Source organism: Oryza glaberrima, chromosome 7 (genome assembly GCF_000147395.1).
Source record: "Oryza glaberrima chromosome 7, OglaRS2, whole genome shotgun sequence".
NCBI lineage: Eukaryota > Viridiplantae > Streptophyta > Magnoliopsida > Poales > Poaceae > Oryza > Oryza glaberrima.
The window spans coordinates 13484604-13503875 of NC_068332.1; the positions used below are offsets into that span (position 1 = coordinate 13484604).

Sequence of the window (19272 nt, forward strand, 5' to 3'; positions counted from 1 at the left end):
AAATAATAGGGAAAAATGAAGAAATTTAAGTTGTTTTTTTAAATTTACACAATACAACGTACGCACACTCACCCCTATGAACGCACGCACGCAAACCTTACCCCTATGAGTATCTTCGAAGACTGAGCCGGCAAATCCTAGAGATTGACGAAGTCACTACAAGCACAATGCTGATAAATCCTGGAAAATTCGTTCCCATAAGGAGTCGAACCCAAGAACTAAGGTGCTAATGAGACTCTTGTAACCAAAGGCTACATGCTCTTTCGCAATATAAGTTGTGTTTTTTTTTGGACTATAAAATAAATAGTAGCTATATTTATGACGTCACCTTTTTCAATAAAATAATCAACTTGTTTCCATGTTGTAAATTAGCTGCACTTATATTGTAATAATTGTACGGTAAATTTGAAAACTTACAAGTTTCAATGTTACTCCCTCCATCCCATAATATAAGGCATTGGTCAAACTTGGCACAGTCTTCAAAACTAATCTATGACTTATAATTTCTCATATGCTATAAGGTTTGTTGCAACAAAATTATAACCTTCTTAAAGTAAATTTAAATATCAATCTAATGATATTAATTTTAACAAATAAAATTTAATTTATATTATAATAATTGTTGGTCGAATCTTGGAATGTGTGTACGCCTTATATTATGGGATAGAGGGAGTACATTGTTTTCCAATAAAATAATCAACTTGTATAAGTGTAAATTAGTTGCACTTATATTATAATTGTACGGTAAATTTGAAAACTTACGAGTTTCAGTATTACAATGTACAAGAGAATTAGGTTAGAAAATAATTTATTATTATTATCTAATTGGAAGAGTCGTCTATAGGAGAGATAAAAGTATACTCACATCGGGAAAAATAAAAGGGCTGCGGGTGACGCGGCTGCTGGGCGATGTCACGTCGGATAGGAACTGTTTGTGCACGGTGAAATTTTTGCGAAAAAGCCCTCTGGTTTGTGTAATTTGATATTAATCCCTCGCGAACAGTTTCTGTGAGCCGATGTTTTATCTATAGGCTCTTCTAAGATCCGAGTATTTCGTGCAAAGGAGAGAGAAATTGTGAATTAGGACCGTTCTATAAAACGTGGAAGCCGAGGGGTTTTTTCGCAAAATGACACCCACTAAACCAACTCACCCCCAATCCCTAGCCGCCACCGCTGGTTTCACCTCCCCCCTCTCACCCCATCCTCTCCCTCTCCAGGCGCCGCGACGTATAGGTGAAATTAAGTGAAAATTGTAGCGTCGTATCTTAGCACGCCAGTTCACCATTTCTAGGGAACATTGATGGAAGAGACTCACGGCCATTATCTTCCTCTCTTCGATCTTTGCAAAGAAGCTACTCAAAACAGGTATCTCATGTAACAGTTGCTTTGCTCCGGCCCGTTATTTTAACTCAGAACTCGGAACAGAAGTAGGTCGCATATTTGCATTTGCCAAAAATGCTGATTTGGTCGGTTCATGCCTTGGTGGTTAGTTCTTTTGATTCCAAACTTATAGTTTCTCTATCTCTCTACATGTTTAAAGAATATATGACAGAATCAACAACCTGTCAAAAGGAGTAAAGGACTAAAGGAGAACGCAGGCCAAGGTTTGTTCCAAAACCATGCGAGTTCAGGCCCTGTTGTTGATCAATCCAAAGAATCAAACATTTACGCCATCCACAACTCAAACACAATGACCAATCCCTCCTCTAAATACATCCACAATATAGTATGTGTCATGAACAAAAACAGGTTTACAGCTATTACAAGCCACCTTTCAATGAAAAGAATGAATACAATAATATGAAACCGAAAAAGTAAAATGCCAGACCCACTGTAACAAGACTCAAATTTCTCTGCACCACCACTTAATAATCAACACCAAACTTTTTCCCTGTACAAGCAGCTTTTGGAGATCTGGCTGTTATTTTCGTCCAGTTTTCTGGGTTGTGAAATTACATGATAAATACTCAGAATTTTTCGCTGCTGGTATCAGATGAGCTCAGACCATGCTTCTTCTCCTTGAGTGGTCTGTGGTAACTGACTTTGGATTTGAAAGATGGTCAGCACCACCAATGCTCTTGGGTTCAGCCAGCCTCTTCAGTCGCTCGCTGAATGATTCGGTCGATCCACTCTTTTCTTTCTTCAGACCAGTTAGTGATGGAACTGATTTACTTAGTCCATTGGCATGCTCTCTGCTTGCTTTAGGAGGATCACTCTTCCCATTACTTCTTGCGGCTATTCTCTTTTGCCTCTCTAGTTTAAGCCTCTCCAGTCGCTTCATTTGTTCTTCCTCCTGAAAGAAAGGGAAAGTTGCTCAGATATATGTTAAAATACTCAGATGGTACAACTACAAATATTACCAGTCGGAGCCGAAACAAGACTTTGAGAACTAAAAAAAATAATCAATTCTTTATAGTGGGTTCAATTGGCAATTTCTGTACACATGACACATGTTCATTTTAATCTGTTGATGCATTACTGTATAGGTAAAATAACAGAAAGTTGCCGTTATTCAGTATTGTGTTCAGACTTGGTGCTTTTGGAGTGATGATAAGGATTAAAAAAATTGTCAACAAATGTACCTAAATTTACACCATGCAGAAGAACTAAGTTTCAAACTGATTGGAGACAAGAAAGGGGAAAATAGAAACAATACCTGCTCTTTCTTCAGTTTCTGGAGATCAGCTTTATATGCTCGCATGTTCTGTGCACGTTTCTGTGCATCATTGAGTGGGGTCTTTGGAGCAGAGAGCCTCCTGAGTATTGCATCCTTCTTTCTTTTATCCGAACCATCCTTTGTACTCCTTATCTTCTCCTTCTCTGGTTTCTTTACATCACCATCATTACTATGTGAGACATCCTCGTCATTACTGTCTTCAACCTTGACAGCTCTGACCAGCATGTTGCTTTCGTAATCCATTGCCGGATCATATCCTAATGAAGCATCTTCAGATCCACGCTCTGGCATCAATTCATCCGGCTCATAGAAGAGTTGAGTTCCAGCCTTCCCATCTGAAGTTTTCTTAGTGTTTGTAGGAAGCTCAACATCAATGTCAATCGCGGCTCGGTATTCCGGCCCAACACTATCTTGTGAACCTGATCTAAGAGGAATTATAAAGGACTCATCAGCTGCGACATATCCATTCTTGTCCACCTGATTAGGATTCCTGTACCGGGCCTCTGCAAGAGGATCCAAAGCACTCCTCCTATCCACTGACCTTTCCTGACCATAGAGCATGAAGTCCTCACCTGTCCCTCTCCTGTATCTTCCACCACCAGCTTCTATCTCCTTAATTTCACCATCCATATATCTTCCCCCTTCCCCAGACATCATCAGTTCATCATTGGATTGCAGCCGAATAGCTCTACTCCTCCCATTGACTGGATCAAAGCCTGCTCCCCTCTGTTCATAGACATCGCCAGAATCTCCCCCAGCCAAAAGAATAGGATCAGCAGTGTTCACATTGTTCTTTTTCCTTGATGGAGGCGCTTTTTCACCAGAAAACATATCTGCATCATTAGATCTTGTTTTTTCTTCTGCTCTCAACAGGAAACTCTGGAATGCATTCCAGTTCCCTTGGTCAGCATCTTGCCCATAAGATGATTCATCCTTGTTATTATAGTCGTCTCCAGAGTCAAAGTTAGTTTTTGCACCCTCCTTTTTCTTTGAACTTGAGCTCTTATGCTTCCCATGTCTCTTTTTGGAGTGTGAGTCATCACTGTCTTGAGACCCATCTTCAGAACTTGACTGCGACTCACTTTCCGACGAGCCATGCTTTTTGGATGTTACATTTACATTTTTTATGACAACTACACTAGGTTTCTTTTTCCCTGATTGCTTACCCTTTTTATGTGACTTGTGACCATGAGAACTCCCTCTTTCAGAACTGCTACCATCACTTCCTTCGTCAAGTACTTCTGACTCTTTACTGTCTGAAGAGTGCTTCCTCGATGATTTCCTTCCCGAGTAGTGATACCTGGGGTCATCCACTGGAGGATATGGAGGGTAGTACGGCCCAGGATAGTAAGGCATTCCTTGCATATGGTAAGGTGGAGGATGCATTGCCCATGGAGGATATGCAGCCTGATACCCCATCTGTTGACCAGACTTATGCTCTGTAAAGCAGAGACAAAGCAATCTTGTAAGCTCCAATAATCTCGAAGAGAAAAAGCAAAGACACGCTAAAATCAAACATACTGTACTAGTGTACAGTGCAGCAAGGTATAAAGTTTGAATAGAATAACAGATAAAAATAAATTTATTTACTGCTTTCTAAATGCATTTGCAGACAGTCAAATTAAGAACAATTCTATTCTTTGGCAACGAAAAATGGAATAAGTTCTCTACCTTAATGCTTTTAAATATGAATTTTGATATTTGATAATTCATCTAAAATGCTATTTTTTCACATCCCGTGTTATAGATATTGCTAAAGAATTGAAGTGAGGAGGCTTTTCTGGATTATGCAGAAGAATGTGTACCAGCTTTAGAAGCATCCTCGCCATTTGCCTCTCCATTGGAAACAGACATAGTTTCCGTGTTTTGCTTCATGTTGTCTCCAACAAAAACAATACCCGATGGATTAAAAGGAGGAAATTCAGAGCGTGTAGACATTGCTTCTGGTTCAACTTCAATCCATTGTCCAGTTTCATGCTTTCGCTTCCACAGTTCGATGAACTGCGAACATGCCCTCCTATTCAATTTTTAACACTGAAAAAGTTTAGCATGGGAAATGTCTTCATAACAAAAATACTAGCTTAGCTAAAACAACTAAATTTATATAACTGAATAAATAAGGTACGAAGGCACCAACACCAGGTGAGGCATCTATGCACTATCTGAACTGAGTAACGCAGATTGACCATTATCAATAGGAAGAATGGGCTGAGAGCAGGACAGAGAGAGAAGTAAAAAATAGAAAAAAGAAAAGGGTGAAGAGATGGGAAAAGGTAAAGCGCCCTGTCCCAACCCAACCAACCCAGTCCCCTTGCCCCTGCTACTCCGTACTCCGATCATGTCCATGAAAGCTGATGATGAATACACTATAGTAGTATACCAGTGATGATGAAAATCGTTAAACCGATGTTAGCAGCACAGATAACAAATAACAACAGCAACAGAGACAACAGGCTATATCCCTCTTGGTCTGTCATCATCTGTTTCCCTCTCCGGCTCTCCCCTTTCTCTCTCTTTTTTGGGGCCTCTCCCTTTCTCTATTTTCTATAAGTAATGGTAAGATTACTACATCTATCACAAATTACCAGTGCAGGTTTAACGTTTACGAGCAAGACAAATGAAGGGAACAGTAGCAACAATATTCTGCATATGGAAAAGAGTAATGTTCTAGATTATGTGCTACTGTGTGTGCCATTCACATATAAAGCATCAACATTGTTCTGACTTTACAACACACTATTGAATAGACAAAAATAAAGATGTCATTTTGAACAGAAAACCAGCATCAATAAGGATATGTTTGAAGCACAAAAGGGCCAAGGCATTAAGATATCCAGCTTATAAAAAAAAACAAGTAATAACGAAGACCACTTACATCAAACGTGAAGCACCGAAGCGCTCTGCAAACGCAATCAAGTAACCCAGATTGTCAATGTCAAACCCAGCTGCCACAGCACGGGCAAAAGCCATAGCTTGCTCTTTCCTTAAGACATTTTTTCGGGTTTCAAGCACTCTCAGCAGTTGGACTCTGTAAGTTGTTCATAAGAGAATGTATCTGTTAACAGCTTCCCCATGTAGGACAGGTAAGTATCAAAAGAAACTGAATGCGATCTTATTTATATTTCAGGGATATAAATATATATATTTTTGTTTCCAGAAATGTAAAGTTTAAAAAAAATACAAAACAAAAATATTCTTGGTGGTGCCAGTACTTTGAATTCTCTTCATGTGTTGTAGTCTCATCATGCACTGCTGGTGTAGGCTGTGATCCAGGCTGTCATCAATTGAAAATGCCAGTGGGGTCAGTGCTAGTTCATGATACATACAGGAAAGGAACAAGGATGCACATACAAATATATAATCAGACCTGGTATATAACAATAGCCTTATCTGCATCAGGGCTGTGATTCGCTCGCGTACCTGTTAGTGCATAGATAATATCAGGTTATGTTATACAATAAATAATAAGATACAAAAGCTACTTTAAGACAAGGTAACTGAAATTGGAAAATGAAAACTCAATCGGTCATCCTGTCAATCTGTCATCAGGTTCTTTCAGAACAGTAGGACACAATACTTCCTATAATTGTCTGCTAGTTCAAGATTGAGACCTAAATCAATAAATCATGGTAATTGTTTAAGAACTCCATCTTTAAAACTTGTGTCAAAATTTAAAAGGTATAAAGTAAGAGAACAGTTTTATTGTAGCTACAAAATAATAGAAGCAATTGCCTTGCCCCCTAAATCAGATTATATTAATTGGCTCTTCATACATACCTACAACATAGTTGTATGTACCTAACTCAATAATAGGTTCTGATGTCACATCAAACTCCATAATGACTACATTCTAAATTCTAAAACAGTCAGATCGGACTGCAGCTTCCTCTTCTTTCTTTTTTTTTTGTGTGTGTGTGTGGCCCAATGGAAAGCTGTTACAGATGTATGCGTTCCCCAGAGGACACAAGCAAGCACCATTCAATGCATCATGATAAATAACAACAATAATGTTATACCTTCGTTGCTTTCAGTCAATTTTCCTCCATGATCTTCTACCTTCCAGATAGCAAACAAGAATGTGTCACCTTTCTGCAAACAACAAGAATCAACTCATAACCGACAATCGTCGACTTACAGATCTTAGCCCAAGATTATCGTTGCTCTGAATAGAGATGGCGTCCTCGAGCTGCAAGATCTCGGATTCTATCGTCGTCACTCGCTCAAGCACCTCCGGAGTGCTCACGAAGCGCACGAATCTGCAAAGAAGTAACATGTGTGAATAACCCGATTGGAAATGCCAATGCCACAGATAATTGTCATAACCAAAGGCACCAACCTCTCCACGGTGCCTCTTGTAAACCATGGCGCGCCGACTCCTGAGCTCGGCTCAAGCGTAATTGAGTATCCTCCCTTTGCAATCTGATCCTGGGCGACCTTCAGGTGTGCCAGGAACGGGTTTAGCAGGCCAGAGGCTATCTTCTCCTTCCGGCCATTCACTATCACCACCAAATCGAACCTGCAAAAGGTAAGAAATGACAACTTCCATCAGACATCTTGGGATGGTGACGTACTGGACAAGCATTAGTGCTCAATATCAGTCAGCAAGAAGCTTCCATGACCATGATCAAGTAAGTATCTTGAGCATCAATCAGCTCAGTTTCATACGCCATCACACCAGATTTACCAGATCTGTACTAAAATTAAGCTCACAAAGAACCCCCATCTCCAACAGACGAAGAACAAACATTTGCTGCACACAAATTGCAATCAACCAACCAAAAAAAACTACTCCTCAAACGCTGGTTAAGTCCAACCAAAATGCAAAGCCAAGTTCATCACAAGCAACCAACTTTCTCACGCCAAGAAAAAAGCATATCCAAAACTATGTTCTTGCCAACCGCATCAGAAACCAAAACCCCCAAAAGATGAAAAGAACAGATAAAAAATTCACCGAATCAGGCAGATCTAGCTCGCTCGCTCGCGCTCACTCACCTGGTCCGGGTCGGGGTGAGCTGGAACACGGCCGCATCCAGCCTCGCGTCGGGCCTCATTTTTCGAAGAGAGAATCCCAACGCAAGAACTCCTCCTCCTCCTCCTCCCTTGTGCTGCTGTCCCCTCCTTTTGTACCCCAGATCTTGCACACAGATTTACCACGAAAAAAAAGCGAGCAGAACCAAGAACCCGGCGCTTTGCTTGGGTCAGATGCTACCCTCCCACCACTGCCACTTGAGAAGTTGAGAGGGAAAGGGAGAAGCAGCAGCAGCAGAAAGGGGAGAGAGTAAAGCTGAAGCCGCCTACTAGTATAAATCTCCAGCAAATGCAGCTCTGGCTGATGGACAGAGAGTGTTGCAAAATGATTAAAAAAACCGAAAGAAACTCAAGAACATGGCACTGCGGGGGGAATGAGTAATTAATCTCGCAGTACTAAGAATTGGAGGTGGCAATAAATAATTGCAGTAGAGCAAGCAGCCAGCCACAGGAGGAGGAGAGAAGAACAGCGAGAGGAGTGTGAAGTGTGTGAGGGAGAGAGAAGAAGAAGAAGGTGGTGCAAGTAGCACAGCATTTATTGGTGAGCAAAAGAACGGCAATAAAAATATGATCATTTTTCGATTCTAGTCCTCCAACTTTATTAGTAATAATTAATGGGTAATTAAAGGGCAAATCCCCCCTCTTTGCTTGATCATTGCGTTGAAGAAATTCTGCACTTGATGCATGCCAGGAAGGCGCCATTTCAACCACCATTAGAGCGTGACAGCCAAGGGGAAAAAGGGGATTATGATCATAGATCATTTGATCAAGAGAAAAAATGGGGAAAGAAGAATAAAAACAAACGCTGAGCTAGTAGCTACAAACACGAAGCTTTTCCTTTAATTTTTTCTGTATTAGAGGAAAGCACAAAGCTTTTCCAAAACTATTTCTTCCTCTTGTCCACGCATGGCGCTGTCATTGGTAGGTGCTTGTGTTCTTTGATTTAAGTATTGTTGCGATATCTCCATTCTCGGCTGCAAATATCTTTGAGGTGGTTGCTAATCGATTAACAGATTCCGCTTTGATGCTCATATTGATGCTTTTTTTGCCGGATGATCAAACAGCAGGATCATGGCAATCTAGCAATAAATCGAGGTATTCTAAATATTTTTAATGAACTACAATTTTGTAGGTAATGAAAAGTGAAGTATCATGACTACTTTTTTTAATAAGAATAATACATTTTACTGAAAAATGTATATCTCCTGAATACTTATTATAAGGTGCATATACCTCTTGATGCCTCCCATTGATCGACCAAAAAAATTCAGAAAATTGCATGAACATTAAAAACAATGAGGAACCGTGAAAACAGTCGGTAATCTTTGTTTTAGACAATGGAATTTATTCAAATCTTTATTTTAAAGAATTTATAGCTAGTTATTATAGAATTTACAGAACGAATAGCTGCAAATTACAAAATTATGGCTTGACTTAAAAATGAGAAAACTTTTTTAATACTTATGGTTGATGAGATTAGGTATAACCGTTGTTTGTCCTAACTTATAAAACTGTACGTAGTCCTTGTATTCATCAAACAAAAAAAAAAGGAAGTATAATATCTTAAACCAGCGATTGATCTTTTACCGGTTGAATTTCACTAGTATTAAATTCTTTGAGCAAAACCAGGAGAATTAGTGAATTATTACAGATAAAGTAAAACTGAAAGCAAACTATACGTGTACGCAAACAGACAAGGTAATTACGGAATCTATATATGGAGAAAGTGTTCTAATTGCAACGGCATATGCAAACGCCAATTAGATGACAAAAGCAGAACAGTAAATCAAAAAGGAAAATGGCATTCGTGCAAAGCCTAATGAAGATGGCACTTCTCTTTCGTCCTACAGGGAATGTCTACCTTCTTGGTGCGACCGAATAAGAAGAAAAACATGATTCATGCGAGATGTTAACGTGGTGGCGAAGCTACATGGAGGTCAGGACGGATCATGCATGGTCCCCCAACTCCATGAAAAATACTTGATGTATTAATCAATAGATGTTTAAGTTGATCTTTTATCCAATACTTTTTGCAAAAAATTGATGTAAACTAAACCTATTAATTAGCATGACCCCTCTAATTTTGGAGTGTAAAGGATGATCCTCAAAGATCAAAGAGATGCTGAATGAGTCTTGTATGAACAATTTATTTTCACAAGAATTATATTGATGTAATCACCTTTCAAAACGGCTAACGACAAAAATGGTTAAGAAAATTCCGGACTGACCGATCGTTGTTTTCGTATAAATTGTACCTATTCTATTTTTAGCAGAATATAAAATTTGATTTTTCTAATTTTTGAACATAGTATTTAATAACAACACCAACCAATTAAATTAATAAATATATTCAATTACTTATTGATCACCGAGCATCGATCGTTTTTAGAAGATACTACTAATTCCAACCATTTTCACCCCTAGCTAGAAGAATTAGTGACTACACGTATGTGTCGAGGCATTTAACACAAGAAGAATAAAATTTTTAAGTTAGATTTAATTAAAATTTACTTGTACTTTTTTCCCTACACTATTAGTGAATCTTCGTGTTGTTTGTTTTGATCGTTAAAAGAACAAAAATTAGGTAATGGTAATGTACGTGTGTATTCAATCACATTATGGACTAGGAGTGCCTTAATTTGATTCTTCTAATTAAAGATGCATGAGTCATGAGTGCGTGCCTCCATTGTTTTTTCGTACCGACAAATCGGATCGGGTGAGCTTCCCACGTATCAACAAGCTCGCTCCTTTCCAACATGGCACACAGTTTGTTTGCTCGAGCTGTCCCACGTGGTTTCGTGCCGTTCTTGCAAATCCTATATATGCTGATGCTGCTGCTGCCGCTGCCGCTGTATATCAGTATATGTATATACACGGCTGCAAGCTGTATAAATATGCTTCCTAAATTAAATGTGTCCCGTGACAAACTATATACTTTTATTTTAGGCTTTACTCTTTCCGTCCAAAAACCAACATAACAATAGACAACATCCTACTACTATTGTTCATATGGGACGAAAGAGCATAGCCGTAGCGCCCAGCACCAATACTTCATCAGGCCTTCGAAGCAAAACTGTTCTAAAATTCTCTGAAAAGAAAACCATGACATCTTGACGTATGTCATTTCTGTGGAGAAACCATCTCATGACATTAGTTGTTTGGCTGAGTTACTCTATGACACACAAAACACGATAAATAATTAGTGTATTATTAGTTAAGTATTATATTTTTTTGAAAAAAAATGATTTATTTAGTTTTTAAAAGAAACTTTCATGTATGAGTTTTCTTTAATAAAAGGAAAAAGTACGAATTACCCTCCGAACTATCGCGGTCGTCTGAATTACCTCCCTAAACCACAAAACCGGACATTCTTCACCTCAAACTATGTAAACCGGACGAATTACCCCCCTCAATCCAATCCGCCGTGGTTTTGGTCTACGTGGCAGTCCAGTCAGCAATTTATTTATTAAAAAATAGGTGGGCCCCACCTGTCAGTTTCTCTCTCTTCTATCTCTCACTCTCTCTCTTCTCCTTTAGACGGCGACGACGGAGGCAGGAGCGCGGCGAGGCGAGGCGAGGCGGCGGCGACCGTGGAGGAGGCGAGGGGGTGGAGAGGCGAGCGGCGGGGGTGGAGGAGGCGAGGTGGTGGCGGCATCATGATGCTCCAGCGCATCGGCGCCCGCATGGCGACGCCCTGCCTCGCCATGGTCGTGGCGGCGCTCTTCGAGGCGAGGCGGCTCCGCGTGGCCCGCGACGCCGCCGCTCGTCTCTTCCGCCGCACCCCGCCGCCGCTCCTCTCCTTCGCCGCACCCTTCCGCTGCTCGCCTCCTTCGCCGCACCCCGCCGCCGCTCGCCGCCTCATCCCCCACCGCTCGCCTCCACCGCCGCCGCCGCTCCCTGTCGCTCGCCTGCCTCCGTGCGCGTGAGTGAGAGAGAATGAGAGAAGAGAAAGAGGAATAGTTGGATAGGAGTATGACAGGTGGGTCCCATATTTTTTTAATAAATAAAATGCTGACTAGACTGCCATGCGTACGCCACATAGACCAAAACCACCGCGGATTGGGTTGAGGGGGATAATTCGTCCGGTTTACATAGTTCGGGGTGAAGAATGTCCGGTTTTGTGGTTCAAGGGGGTAATTTAGACGACCGCGATATTTCAGAGGGGGGTAATTCGTACTTTTTCCTTAATAAAATATCATTTAGAAGTTTGGAAAAAGCATACCCATGATAATTAATGAGAAAGTAGACAATCGTAGAAGCACTTTCGAATGCTGTCATAATGAATTTTGTACTAGTAGATATATGACCGAAATACAGAACCGCAGGAGTGCGACCGACTAGGACGTACTACCCACAGCAGTACAGCACGTTGTTAAGTGGACTAGCAGCGAATTTACAAGTCCCAGTAGGCAATGGCATGAGGTTGACTCGCATGATATATGCTCCATATCCATAGAGAGCCACCCTAGCTGGCACTTAATTGATCTGATGGATCCATCCATCTATCTCAGCTGCTTAATTAGATCATAGTGTAGTATATAGTCATATGCAACCAATCGTGTATCGATCAGTAGTACCTGTGCCATCTGATGCGCTATATACACACACACACGCGCAGATACCGTAGAGGTCGTAGAATACTTTACATAGGAGTAAAATATAAATGGGTTATTTGTGAGAATGTCCGGTAAGCCAAGGTGGCAAGTGCAAAAGAGAGAAACCAACACGGTAGTACTCAGTCCCTCCTGTGGACCTGTCAGATAATATTCGTCATTTTAAAATCAAACTTTAAAATATTTAGCTATAAATAATTTTTAAAATATTTATACAGTAGTTTTAAAAAGTAGAGCAAATTTCACAAACTACATAAACTTTGATCAAATTATCACAACGATCTACTACAAAACTAAAGATTTAACACTAAATTTCTTAGAGAACCATTAGATTTAAGGTGGAGTATTGCAAAACTATAGATTTAGTAACAGAATTATCACAAAACTACAGATTTAGCGTCAATCAATCACAAACGACAATCATATGTATAGAGTAATATGCCACAAAACTATGGATTTAATACTAAATTTCTTAGAGAACTACAAATTTAAGGTGGTGGAGTAATTTAGTAACAGAATTTTCACAAAATATACATGTTTAGTATCAATTTAATTACAAAACTTAGCCGTTTATAACTTAAATATGATTCAAACTATAAAATCTGTAGTTTTGTGAAAACTTTATTACTAATTTTTTAGTTTTGCAATACTACACCTTAAATTTATAGTTTTGGGATAAATTTATTGTGAAATGTACTTTCGTGATATATTACTTTAAATTTGTAGTTTTGTGATAATTTACTTAGAGCACATGTAGTTTTGTAAAATTTACTCTAAAAAGTATTTCATCAATAAAATATATATTTGTTGATATTTTTATATATTATAAAAAATAGTTGTTAAAGTTATTTTTTAATTGTATTCTTTTCTACAATACAGTATTATAGGGCCGTACGAGTTGGGAGTACTAGTAGATGAGTGCCGCCTAGGATTCTCACAAGACAAGCCTGGAATTCGAGATGAGATGTGTGCGCGTGGGCCGTGGGGACAGCGTTGCATTGCTTGATCCATCCATCCAAGCACAACGTACGTACGCTCACAATAATTGGGCAGAAAATAGCACTAGTAATCCCTTCCATTTCATAATTTCTTATTATATTTTAGACAAATTATAATTAAATAATTAAAACTTTGATTACCAGTAACTTTAAATATTAGTTTGAAGATAGTAAAACTAAAACAAAATGTATTAGTCTTAAAATATATTAGAATATTTAAAAAACGTATTCAACAAAATTAAATATTTATTTAGTTTATATATACTTTTGGACACCTCGTCGTCGTAAAAAAAAATTAAAAACATTATGAGAATATTATTTTTAATAAAATAAATGATCAAACATTGATAAAAAACAGCGTCCTACGTTAAAATATTTGAACCCCACTAATTTTTGTTCTGATTCGTCGCTGTAATCCATGAAGTTGCAGGGAACAAACTACTGTTACTCAGGAAACGGACAATGAGATCGATGGAAACGGAGGTGAGGTGGTGGAGTGGTGCTTCTCTGGGATATCACGAGCTTAGCGCTCGTGGCGTGCACGGCGCCTGACAGCGGAGCCATGTTTTCTTCTCTCTCTCTCTCTCTCTCTTTTCTCTTTTTTTTTTTTTTTTGTTATCTCTCGCTTGGAGTCTTGGCTCTCCGATCTCCACAAGATATATTTTTGGGGGCCATAAAACAACAAAGTAATCTACTGCACTATTCCCTGCTGTTGTCATGCGAATTTTGCATCGGAGGAAGGAAAGGGTGCTTGTGCTTGTCGAGCACCGTGATTTTTTTTCTTTTAACTGCAGAAATTTCTGCAAGCAGAAGTGTGAAATAATCCAACTGCTTGTTTCGAGCTAATTGAGATTTTTTTTAAAAAACAACTGGTTTCGGTTCAAAACAATTTGTTGCGTGGAAAACCAACCGGATTTCATAGGAAAATTGTGAGAAATAATATTGACCGATCTGAGTGAAAACATATTGATCTGTTCGATCTGAAATCTAATTGGATTCATGGAAAATAAAAAATGTATGAGGTATTTTAGAAAAAATAAATTAAAAAGTAGAAAAATATTAGGCTATTTGTTTTTCAACACAATCGACGATGATGTAAAATATGAACACAACTGAAAACATTGTAACGATGTTAGAAAGTTTAAAATCCATTGCACCCTGCTATCAACGACATATGTCACATCATGGTCGATAAATAGTATAATATTACAGGATAAAGTTATAATGTTCATGACATCAACAATATAATGCTCTAGTCATAAATTAGTGATGTTTCACTATGCATAGCTAATACGTTCAAACTTTGGCCATCAATATATCTTTAAACATTTTGATTCAACTTATTTAGGTATGCCTATATTAATTTGTCTTCAAATACAATTTATAACTTTGCTAAATTTTTCACGCGTATTTCCTCTGTCCCTAAAGAGTGTATTTTTAGCTATGAAGCTGAATACCACTTTTAAGTGTCACGGTTGAAACATCACTTATTCATGATTTCAGGTAATACTAAACTATTTGATTGCAACAAAACATAATAGACTAGCTTTTCCCTTCAAATTATTTTGTTATTTGAAGTGCCATAATTAACATTTAACTTTTCAGAAAAGTTTTAATGCCACAAAGTATAAAGTGATCATACTGTTTATAGAAAAAAAATGCATACTCCTTCGTAGTTTTCAATCTATATTTGAATGTCTTAAAAAGTACTAAATTAAAAATTGATTTATCAATTTGAGCCTGCTCAAATCAGTCAAAAACAATGAATTTTAACTGGCTTTAATCGCATTTTGAAATCCTGATTGGGTAGAGCCTTAACTTGATTGTTAGAGGCACCAGGAATCCATGACCATCAACTACAAATAGGGGAATGGAATAAGCAAGAATTCCTATATAGTGGTTCCATGGTAGGATCAACACCTATCCAAGAGAACAAACACTTAAAATTTCTTGGTTATAAGATGTATTTGACATGTTAGCCGTAGTGTATAGGAAACAATTTTATATTTACATTTTGTAGACAATTTTGAAACATAGTGGAGTGTTGGTTGATTGGTTATATGAAATGGAATACAAAGCAATACAAGCCGAACAATGCAAAGTTTAGGACGTACTAAAGGGGATGACTTGATATAAGGTTTTGATACTCCAAGTTGGCCAAACGCCCAACGCCCGGATTATTTATAAGATTATCCAAATAGATCATTGTCGGATCAGTCTACTCAAATATCGGATAATCCATATCCATCAGATATGAAAAATTCTTACCATATGACTGAATTCAAACATAGATAATATTTTGGAGTGTGTTTTACAGTTAGAGCCAGATCTAACAAGAGGCCTAGGCAGGACCGGTAGGATTTGCTAGTAACTCCCTAGGTGCCAAGTAGAACGATCAGATTATTTCATAACCATGTAAATAAGTATATATATTTTTAATTTCTAAGTTCTATTTTTAAGTATATTTTCACAATTTTTACTATTCATCATATTTTCATATTTTTATTTTTTTTGAGAAGGGTATTTTTACCTAGCCTCTACATCCAACCGGCCATATATGCAGCCTTTTTAAATAATTCAATTTGAAATTCGCTCCTATGGAGATTTAAACTCAGGATCTTAGGATGCTACTTAGGTTACTGCAACCACTAGACTATATACCTTTTCACTATTCATCATATTTTCATGTCAGAGTATTGGAAAGAATGTCGGTCCAGATCGGCGGCGGCTGGCTTGTTTTCGGCAAAATGGCTGCTCTCCCATGGAAAAGATGGTGCTTATCACGTTCGGAGGCAACGAGGCTGTGTGCTTCCCATGTCCCCATATGGGGCATGCATATGCTTGTTGATAGTGTGTATGATTACCTAGACCTCATAGAATATATGCGTTAATGATGAACAATGCTAATGATAAGATTGATCTCCTTTTTTCAAAGAAAGAAAAGGGAATAAATGATGTGTCGATCTAATGGATGGATGTGATTAGTACGAAAGGAACTATGAATAAGTGATGATTAGGTTGCTTTTGAAGGTTTTCATTGGTCATTACATTTTCTTTATGGAAGAAGGTAGTAGGTCCTAGAGGGCCTTGTTCTTGTACTTATTTTGCACCACCCTAAGAAAATTACAATCAAGTCCATTAGAAAATAATGTCTTCCTCTTCAATTCCTCACCGGTGGCATTTGGTTAATTCAATAAAAAAAAACCCCTAAATTAGTTGGTGATGCTTCCTAATGTACTCCATGGGTCTCAAAATAAACAAACCATACGAAATGTGGCATATTCTAACACTACGAATTTGAAGTTTTGAACTAATATATATACTATTCCAAGATGATAAATACGAAAGCATTTTTCAGAAAAAATAAAAATATTTTTTAGAATGCATAAATGACACAAACATACGAGTTTTATTCTAAAATGCTACAATGGCCGGCTGATGCCGCTCTTTTATACGTAACTTATCAAGCATGTTATATAAATAAACCGCTAACTTAAAAAAACATTTTAATTAATGCTAAAATTCAAAACTGGCTATGATTGTTCCCATCATTTACCCTACACCAAAATTTAAACTTAATTTTAGAGATAATTTTAAGGTTTTCTTTGCATTGTAACTTATTTTCTAACATTGATTTTTAAATCGTTAAAAACATATATAAAATTTGACTCACAATTTCTTTTTCTAATAATCCATATGGCTTCATCATTATATATGCCAACCGATTTCAGGAGTAAATTAACGGAATAGAAGCTGAAACAAGCAGGCCACAACTGCATTCTGCATCTCATGGATCTATATTGCTGTTCCTCTGCTATAAATAAACCACCGACCCCCTCTTTTATCGGACTCCACGACTCTCCCCGTTCCAGCATCCCAGCTCACCGTTTCTTCCATTTCTCAGGTAGTATCCTCCTGCAACCTATGCACCCAGGTTTTTCCCCCTCCTAATCCGAACCAGCATTGATTTTGTCCGTTGAGTTTATCTTGCATTGTGCTTTTGATTAGACATTATCACAAATATGAAACCAATGGGGGTTCACTACGTTAGAAATTTTAGGTTGGTTTAGGTTCTTGTTTACTCGGTTTTGTGCAGAAAACTCCGTACTTTCCTGCAGTTGGCCAAAGCTTGTGCAATTTGGTGATTTGGGGTACAAAGAATGCATGCTCTTGGGCTCTAAGGGAAAAAAAAAAGTAATGAGGTTTTCTGTTGGTTTTGCAAGGTGAGAGCTGATCCTAAACTCAAGCAGACATGGAGGGGACCGTGTTCACGCCATCGCTGCAAGGCATTAAGAATGTCAAGTCAGAGAGCGGTGTGATCCTAACGAAGCCGTTTCTTGAAGTTTGCAAGCACATTCTTCCTGTGCTAGGTAATTAAGGAGGAGTTTGTTTTGCATTCCAAGACAGATAATCTTTATCAACGAAATTTTGTTTAACCTATCTTTTTTTTTTATTATGTAGATAAGTTTGGATCGGCTATGTCAATCGTGAAGAATGATATTGGTGGTAATATTACGGTAAGAGAAAAACCCTCCTTTTATGTCTTCTTAGAAGATTCATGCAGCTATAGCTCTTCTCAATGTAATGATGTATTGCTCTTTGATAAATTTTGGTCAATGGAGAGCTAAAGCAACATGCTTTTAGTGGTCTATTATGTCTAGCATAATTGTGACAGTGCTCTGTTGTGTGGCTGTTGCTATATGCAGAGATTGGAGACAAAATATGCATCCGATCCTTCAAAGTATGAGCAGCTGCACAGCATGGTGAAAGTTGAGATCAGCTCTAAGACAGCAAAAAGTTCTAGCAGTTGTACCAATGGCCTTTTGTGGTTGACAAGGTAACTAACTATCTCACACTATTTGCACAGCTCGGCATTTATCAGATTATATAAAATTCTGTTAATTTTTGCATATATTAATTGTCAGAACCATGGATTTCCTGGTTGCATTGTTCCATAATTTGGTACAGCACCCAGATTGGCAAATGTCACAAGCTTGCAGCGATGCGTACAGTAAAACTCTTAAGAAATGGCACGGATGGCTGGCGAGTTCAAGCTTTTCGGTAGCAATCTTTACCTAAATATTTTGCCTTCAAAATTAAGTTACATCTTGTGATGCACTTTCACTGTCCAGTAATCATCAATGATGCAACTGCAACAACCAAAAGAATGTTTAGGCCCTAATTAACCTACAATTACTAGCATCTAGAGGGAGCACACTTTCTCCAATGTAACATTGACAGATTGCTCTATTACTGTCTGCAATAAGCAACTGTTGCTGTTAGATTGGACCTCTTAATTACCAGCACTGCAGTACTAGATTGACTGAGAGAGATATTGAAGGACCTTTCCTTTGATATATCAGTACCATAATTGTTTCTCAATTCATGTAGTAATGATTAGTTTGTCATGCCCAAGAGTTTCAAGTTGAACATGATTAGTCTTCTTTCCATGGCCACAGATTGTAACTAGTATGGTCTTGCAAGCATATTATTATATAGGAGTATCTAACAATCCCTGAGTTTCAGGTTGCCATAAAGCTTGCTCCAGACAGGAAGAAATTCATGGAGATCATTAGTGGCTCAGGTGATATCAACGCAGACATCGAGAAGTTTTGTGCAACTTTCTCCCCATTGCTGGCAGAAAACCATAGGTTTCTGGTGAGCTCATCTGCCCCAGATTTCTAATGTCTTTTGTGACCAACTTTTGAATTCTAAAGGTGGCAGTTTATAGTAGATTTGTCTACTTTCAGGCAAGTGTCGGTATGGATGATCTCAAGGCATCTTGATGCAGTACACTCTGTTGATGAGACTAATCAGTTTGCACAGAAATAATTGAATCGCAGTCATTATCTATTTATGTGTATTGTACTATATACTACTTATATTTGTTTCTGTGTTTGTACAACAAGTAGTTGCTGGCCTTGATATTTTGAAGCAATTAATGACAAAGGGAACT

At 38.2% G+C, this 19272-nt stretch overlaps 2 protein-coding genes across 3 annotated transcripts; one reads left to right on the forward strand and one right to left on the reverse strand.

Annotated features, from left to right (window-relative positions):
* Nucleotides 1-1691: 1691 nt before the first annotated feature.
* On the reverse strand, nucleotides 1692-8221 carry LOC127779307 (COP1-interacting protein 7-like). The gene is made up of 10 exons (XM_052306034.1): nucleotides 7670-8221; nucleotides 7014-7193; nucleotides 6813-6933; nucleotides 6694-6733; nucleotides 6045-6097; nucleotides 5890-5951; nucleotides 5553-5705; nucleotides 4483-4694; nucleotides 2657-4116; nucleotides 1692-2293 (listed from the first exon to the last, which is right to left on the reverse strand). Exons 1-10 carry the CDS (start codon nucleotides 7726-7728, stop codon nucleotides 2000-2002), a joined length of 2634 nt encoding a protein of 877 aa, XP_052161994.1. The 5' UTR covers nucleotides 7729-8221; the 3' UTR covers nucleotides 1692-1999.
* Nucleotides 8222-17138: 8917 nt separating this feature from the next.
* On the forward strand, nucleotides 17139-19272 carry LOC127780374 (glycolipid transfer protein 1-like). 2 transcript variants are annotated; one of them, XM_052307275.1, is made up of 7 exons: nucleotides 17139-17220; nucleotides 17540-17686; nucleotides 17778-17833; nucleotides 18023-18153; nucleotides 18242-18377; nucleotides 18843-18974; nucleotides 19067-19272. In XM_052307275.1, exons 2-7 carry the CDS (start codon nucleotides 17569-17571, stop codon nucleotides 19100-19102), a joined length of 609 nt encoding a protein of 202 aa, XP_052163235.1. In that variant the 5' UTR covers nucleotides 17139-17220; nucleotides 17540-17568; the 3' UTR covers nucleotides 19103-19272. The 2 variants fall into 2 exon arrangements, with proteins under 2 accessions (XP_052163235.1, XP_052163236.1); XM_052307276.1 differs by having other exon boundaries at nucleotides 17178-17250.

Coding starts and splice junctions, on each gene's coding strand:
- LOC127779307 (XM_052306034.1), bottom strand. CDS start 7,728: ATGAGGCCCGACGCGAGGCTGGATGCGGCCGTGTTCCAGCTCACCCCG. Junction 5,706..5,889: donor ACACATGAAGAGAATTCAAA/GTACTGGCACCA, acceptor AACAACTTACAG/AGTCCAACTGCTGAGAGTGC. Junction 2,294..2,656: donor AGAAACTGAAGAAAGAGCAG/GTATTGTTTCTA, acceptor CCTTTCTTTCAG/GAGGAAGAACAAATGAAGCG.
- LOC127780374 (XM_052307275.1), top strand. CDS start 17,569: ATGGAGGGGACCGTGTTCACGCCATCGCTGCAAGGCATTAAGAATGTC. Junction 17,687..17,777: donor GCACATTCTTCCTGTGCTAG/GTAATTAAGGAG, acceptor TTTATTATGTAG/ATAAGTTTGGATCGGCTATG. Junction 18,378..18,842: donor TGGCGAGTTCAAGCTTTTCG/GTAGCAATCTTT, acceptor CCTGAGTTTCAG/GTTGCCATAAAGCTTGCTCC.